General features: G+C 38.7%; 1 protein-coding gene across 5 annotated transcripts in view; it reads left to right on the top strand.

Annotated features, from left to right (window-relative positions):
• Nucleotides 1-307: 307 nt before the first annotated feature.
• LOC107660010 (protein Wiz-like) overlaps nucleotides 308-6,531 on the top strand; it is an 11,964-nt gene continuing 5,740 nt past the window's right edge. Inside the window, exons 1-6 of one of the 5 annotated variants that reach the window (XM_016449146.1) lie at nucleotides 308-431; nucleotides 1,215-1,341; nucleotides 2,146-2,685; nucleotides 2,864-3,550; nucleotides 4,549-5,010; nucleotides 5,401-5,712. In XM_016449146.1, coding sequence (XP_016304632.1) covers nucleotides 1,236-1,341; nucleotides 2,146-2,685; nucleotides 2,864-3,550; nucleotides 4,549-5,010; nucleotides 5,401-5,712 — 2,107 coding nt within the window. In that variant the 5' untranslated portion in view covers nucleotides 308-431; nucleotides 1,215-1,235. The other 4 variants (XM_016449147.1, XM_016449144.1, XM_016449145.1 and 1 more) reach the window with 4 other exon arrangements.

Raw genomic sequence — 6,531 nt, 5'->3', positions numbered from 1 at the left:
GTTATCTGTTCCCTGTGTTTTGGATTACCTTTTGCCACGTTTCTGTTCTGTTTATTTTATACTTTAATAAACTGCACTTATCTATCCTTGTTTTCTCCTGGCATTCCGTGACATGTTTGTGCGTATGTACAGTATTGGCTAGCGGCAGCAGCAGTTTTAAGAACAGTGTAGTTTTTACCGAGCAAACAGCAAAAACGGCGAGAAAGACCGTGCAGCTGCCAGTGGCAGCTGGGGATGCCACCGGAAGTGGCACTGCCAGAGAGAGCGCCAGTTCCTGCTGATCTAGTTCCAATAGCAGCCACGCCTCTACGGCGTGTAGTGTTTTCTAAATGAGCTATCGATTGATTTTGCCTGGTTGTTGCAGCTCAATTGTGCTGTTTTGATTAAAGTGCCTGCCTTCCCACCTGTAATAGAAGCCTCGACACTTAAAGGTACTTTTGAGCATTATGTGTTTCAACATTTTGTTTTAAATCTGGTTAGCTACGTGTAGCCGAACAGGTCAGATGTTCAGTGCCTTTGCACACTGAGCAAACCTTTTTAATCGACTTAAATAATTAGCTCGTGCAAGCTGCATGTGCGCGTCCATTGTGTTCTATGATTGGAACTGATGCACGAAATGATTCGAGATGAGAAGGTTGTTTTTGGTTCATCATCACCGCACAGCATTAAAGTGTCCAGTAGTGATAATCGTTCAAATAAATCATTATGCATGAATTCATCCAGGTATTCTAATAGAGAAAGAAATGTTTAACGAATTAAACGAAGTAAACGAATCGCTGTGAATGGCTTGTCAGTGTTACAGTAAGATGTAAACATTACCTTTTCAAAAACAATTGCTATACTTCCTGATAAAAAAAACATAGCTGCTACTGTAAAATCATCATAATAAAATAATAAAGGTGAATACATGTTTTCTGCAGCGTAAGAAGCATTTAGAGTCTTTTTTATTTTGATTTATTTTGTATTTTTTCTTACAGTGATGGGTAATACATATTTGCTAATAAATGTTACTTATGTAATACTATTTAATGTATTAATATGTGTAGTTACTATTGTATTTTGGTAACAATGGTTAACGTAAATAGATAACTTATGTTTTTCGGACATCTCTACAGTATGCGAAAATTGTCTTTGTGTTAGTTTTTTTTCTTTTTCTTTTAGGTAAGTTGCATTTTTAGAAGAAACTGGTCTAAACGTATCATTGTTTGTCTAAGTGCCAGGAGGAGATTCCAGCCATGGAGAAGACCGCACCAGACACAGAAAAGAAGACAAACACTGCCACCACCGTTTCTAAAGAGTGTCTGGAGGCAGGCTTGAATAAAGACTTGGAGGACTCTGACTGTAAGTATACCAAAGACAGAGTTTAGATGATTAACTGTGTTTAAAGGGGTCATATGATGCTGCTAAAAAGAACATTATTTTGTGTATTTGGTGTAATGAAATATGCACCAAGAGCTTGTAACACTCCAAAGAGAAAGGAAAAATTGAAATCGCATCATATGACCCCTTTAAAGGCTAGAATACTCGACTTTTGCCTCGTTTTAGAAAGTCAGCCAGTCTGCACATACTGGGCAGTACTGACAGATTTAGCAGAAAATCGCATAGTGTATAATGATTACAAACTTTGTTTTAACCTTCAGACTGTGATTCCATACAGCTGCGGGATATCAAACATGTTTGATGCTTTGAGTGATTTTAGAACACATATTGTTCTCGTTCACCATGCATCTGTGTGATTTTGTTGTCTTCGGAACGACCTGAAAGTCTATGTAGTGTGTGATCGTCGGTCATTTATCATACGAGGCCAATTTTTTTTGCAAAGTCAGCAAGTGTGTGATACCTAGTGTTTTAAAATCTGTTTGAAAATGTGAAAAGTTGAGTATTCCAGCCTCAGCTGGGAACAGAGTTAGTTTAAAAATAATTTTCACCCAAAAATAAAATGCTGTCTGTATTTAACCTCATGTTATTCTAAATGTTATTCTGAGGAACTGAATTTTTATTCTAGGGTGAATTATTCCTTTAAAATCACTGACACTTTTTTTTCTTTTTTAATCCGCAGTAATCCCTTTATGTTACAGTCTAGAAAACACAATGCATTCTCTTTAGGAAAAACAGGCATCATAACATTATGCATTTTTCTTACAGTAGGCATCCATAGTTGTGAGTTTTGTGGGACCAGTTTTGAATCCAGGCGAGGTCTTTCCAGTCATGCCCGGTATCATCTCAGGCAGCTGGGAGTGGCTGTGTCCGACAGTAGTGGAGCTCCTATAGACCTCCTGTACCAGCTAATGAAAGAAAGAGGTGGAACTCTACCCAAGCTCGAAAAACAGGTCAGCCCTGTTAAAAAATACAAAACAAAGTCCCCCAAGCTCAAAAAGGATTCTGGGCCCAAACTGAAGATTAAAATATCCAACCTTGTAAAGAAAAAATATGCCCTTTCCTCGTCTTCCCCCATTGCTGTAAAAGGATCAGCAGCATCTGGTCGCTCTTCTTCGCCTTTCGCTGTAGGGAAGCCTCGTAAAGCATCTTCTAAGAAGATTGTAGTGTCCACTCCATCTTCAGCCCTGTCTCTTCATAAGGATGTGGAATTCAGGCTCAGTGATGGCAGTCCGTCTACCTCCCTCTCACTGGCCTCAGCCAAGCCCCTCTGGGCTCCGAAGGAAACAGATGTCCCACTCAATTTAGGTAACAGTATTAAAAATGTTTTGGTATGTGCTTTGGAAGTAGGATACATTCCAAAAAAAGAAAAAAATGGACCAGCAAATTGTACCACTCTATAAAGCAAGCTAGTTAAAATGATGAAGCAGTTCTTGCTTGTAACATTCCAGTTAATTTTTAAATGTGTTTTGTGCTTTTTCACCAGAAACTATGATGAATTCTACAGTGAGGGATGATGTCCATGTATGTGAATTATGTGGAGCGTGGTACGAGACCCGTAAAGGTCTCTCCAGCCACGCACGGGCCCACCTGCGGCAGTTCGGTGTGAATTTGGACTCTAAAGGTGCTCCCATAGACATGCTTCATAAATTAATTCAGAGTGAAGACTTCAAGGAAAAGGTCAGTGCTGGGCAGCTGGAAGGGTCGGATTTTGAGAAATACACATCACCCTCCACTCCTTCCACCTCGTCAGCCATCAGCAAAAATCCCCCTCTTGCTCCTCTGTCGTTTAATGGGCTGACATCCATTCTTCTAACACCTCCCCCTATCAAAAAGAAGATTATTTCTCAGGACTTTTCAAGAAATTTGCCCCTCAGCGACAAAGTAGAGTTTAAGTCCCCTCCTTCAGCCAGAAAGCACAAGATTTCACTAGATGTTTCAGGGAACATGCCACTCAGCGGCCAAATAGAATTGAAATCACCTCCCTCAGAATTGATTCCATCTCCCCCAAACACAAATCAGAAGATTTCTACAGATGTTTCAGAGGAATTGCCTTTCAGCGAGAAAATAGAATTGAAATCACCTCCCTCAGTGAAGAAGCAGAAGATTTCTCTAGATGTTTCAGCGAGCTTGCACCTTGGTAAAAAAGCAGAATTGAAATCACCCTCTCAAGGTGAAAATTTTAGTTATTTACTTTATTCGTTTAATTTTATTTTTGAAGAATGTTGGAATACCTTGAATTTGTGTGGACCTAGGGGTTTATGATAGTTTATAGAAAAACACGGTTATGGAAAACAAGGAAATCAGGGAATTTTAAAAGTTTGAACTCCAGGCCTAGAAAACTCATGAAATTAATACAATTTTAAGTAATGGAAATTACTTTATTTATGGTAAATAAATATGAATATTTTTGTTAAATATTATGCGTTTCTATAGAAATTTCTCAGTCATTAGTCAAAAAAAGTGTGGGAACTTAGTTCTAAAAATTGTTTTAAACAAATAGACATATTTTTTTTATTTTTTTTTTGGTTAGTAACAATTTATTTATTTATTTTTTTTTTTTAATAAATACTTTTATTCAGTAAGGATGCATTAAATTGACCAAAAGTGACAGTAAAGGCTTTACATTGTTACAGAAAATTGCAAATAAATGCTGATATTTTGAACTTTCTGTTCATCCGAGAATCCAGAAAAAATGCATCATGGTTCCACAAAAAATATTAAGCAGCACAACTGTTTCAACATAATAATACAGTGATGATTATGATAATACGAAATGAGCACCAAATCAGAATCTAATTTCTGAAGGATCATGATAAATTCAGCTTTGCAATCAGGAATAAATTACATTCTAAAATACATTAAAGCAAAGCACAGTTTAAAATTGTCATATTTTACAATACTACCGTTTTTACTTTATTTTTGATAAATGCAGCTTTGGTGAGCATAAGAAAAAAGCATTAGAAAAATCTTACCAATCCCTTTTGAACAGTAATGTGTCTAATATACAGTTCACCTTAAGCTTCTTCACAGTGGGAATTAAGGCATGATTTTACATCAAATAACCAACAGACCAACTGCCTTTGTTCAGTCTTTAACCATCAAATATACCATCAGATACAGTTCTGTAACAAAAACGTGTCCATACTTTTTTCTTTTTTCATAACAAAGGCGAGTCATCTAAAGATGTCAACTGTGAGTTCTGTCACGAGAAGTTTAAGAAGAGTCAGAGCCTGGCCAGTCATGCCCGCTATCACCTGCGTCAGATGGGTATCACAGAGTGGTCCGTCCACGGGTCTCCCATAGCCACTCTCCGAGAGGTCATGGCCCAGCGTGGTGGTTCTGTGGGATCTCTCAGTCCCCTGTGTCCACCCTCGCTGACCCCACCTGTATCCCCTTCTGCACCCCCTCTCCTCTCATCCCCTAAACCCATTACCCATCCTTCCTCTCCTCTTCCTGTTCCTCACAAAGTTCCAAAGGCCAAAAAAGGCTCCAGGACTGTGATCCCAAGACCAAAGGACGAGCCTGTGGAAGTTGATATCTCTATCATAGAGTCTCCTAAGCCACAAAGCACTCCCACCAGCCCTTTAACACCTCTATCTGATTCCAACACCGTTAGATCACCTGTGATCGGTGCGTAAAAATGAGTGTTACTTCTGTTCTTCTTTTTTTTTCTTCTCCACAAATTCTTGCAATTAATTCAGCTGACACCAGTTAATATGTGGATTGTATTTAAACTTTCTGTAGATCTTTCAGCCTTAGGTGTGCTATTCATTTATGATTGAATTAAAGGTATAAATTTAAGAAATGTAAAGTTTGAAAAGCCACAATAATTACATAATTGTACTTATTATTGCAATCTAGCATAGATTGCAAGAAAGCAGTATTGTCTTAAAAAAAAGGCCTTTAATAGTCTTAAACGTGCCTTCATAAAACCTGCAGAAACTGTAACTATCAACAGCAAGTATTTCGTTTTATTGTGAATCACTTCAGTTTATGATGATTTCTGTCTGCTTTCCACAGCCCCTAAGCCCGAGAAGCAGGAGCCCAAAGCGTTCGTATGCTGCGATTACTGCGGCGAGATGTTTGATACTCGTAAAGCCCTATCCTGTCATGCACGTGGTCACTTACGACAGCTGGGAGTAAGGTGGTCCCTGAAAGTCCCACCCATAGAGGCCCTGTATGAGCTCATGAAGAGGGAGGGCACTGAACGGGCATCCCAAATCAAATCAGAACCTGCATCAGGGGTGGCAGTGCAGTGGAAAAAAACAGCATCCTCACCTCAGACGTTATCTGGGGAAAAAGATAAACTTGCCTCAGACAGCATGACTACAGGTACACTGAACCAAGATTTTTTTTTTTCTTCTTTTTTCGCACGAATTATAACCTCCCAAAAATGTACAAAAACTTGATCTTCACCAGTGATCATATTTGATACATAATTTTTAAACCCTCTAAATTATCAACATGATCAAAACTTTGCTGAAAAACCTAGAGGTCGACCGATATGGGTTTTAATACTGGCCGATGCCGATATTTAGAAATCAGGGCAGCCGATGGCCGATATATGATGCTGATTTTTTTGGACGATATGTTTGGCCGATTTTCTTTTTTTTTTTTTTTCCTTCATTTCATAAAAGTGAGTTTGAGTAAATGATTATTGCAGGGTACAAGATAATAATAGTAGTAGTAGCCTAATTCAGAGTAATAATACATGGCTCAAAACTTAAGCACCTTCTCAAAACAGTTCTGAAGCATGCTTTTTGTTTATGTTTGCTGACAGACACCAGTGTTTCCCACAGACTTGCAAATGTAAATTCATTCTCCGCCAGCAGTGTTTCCCACGGACTTGCAAATGTAAATTCATTCTCCGCCAGCAGGAGGCGCTGTTGGAGCGGGAGATATAGCCGTTTCCCCGGTAACGGCTGTAATCAAATCAGCACTGCGCTCACAAACATAAATCGGCCTAATTTGCAGCACAATCGGCCGATGCCGATTAATTAAAAAATGCCAAAAATCAGCCGATTAATCGGTCGACCTCTAGAAAAAAACTGTTCTCACAATCTACTACATGCCTTCTGTCATCTGATTAAAGGGGTCATATGATGTTGCTAAAAAGAACATTATTTTGTGTATTTGGTGTAATGAAATGTG

This window comes from Sinocyclocheilus anshuiensis, unplaced genomic scaffold, assembly GCF_001515605.1.
Source record: "Sinocyclocheilus anshuiensis isolate Anshui unplaced genomic scaffold, SAMN03320099.WGS_v1.1 scaffold55, whole genome shotgun sequence".
Lineage (NCBI taxonomy): Eukaryota > Metazoa > Chordata > Actinopteri > Cypriniformes > Cyprinidae > Sinocyclocheilus > Sinocyclocheilus anshuiensis.
Note: the sequence above shows the minus strand (reverse complement) of the source record. Positions and strands in the feature narration are given on the sequence as shown.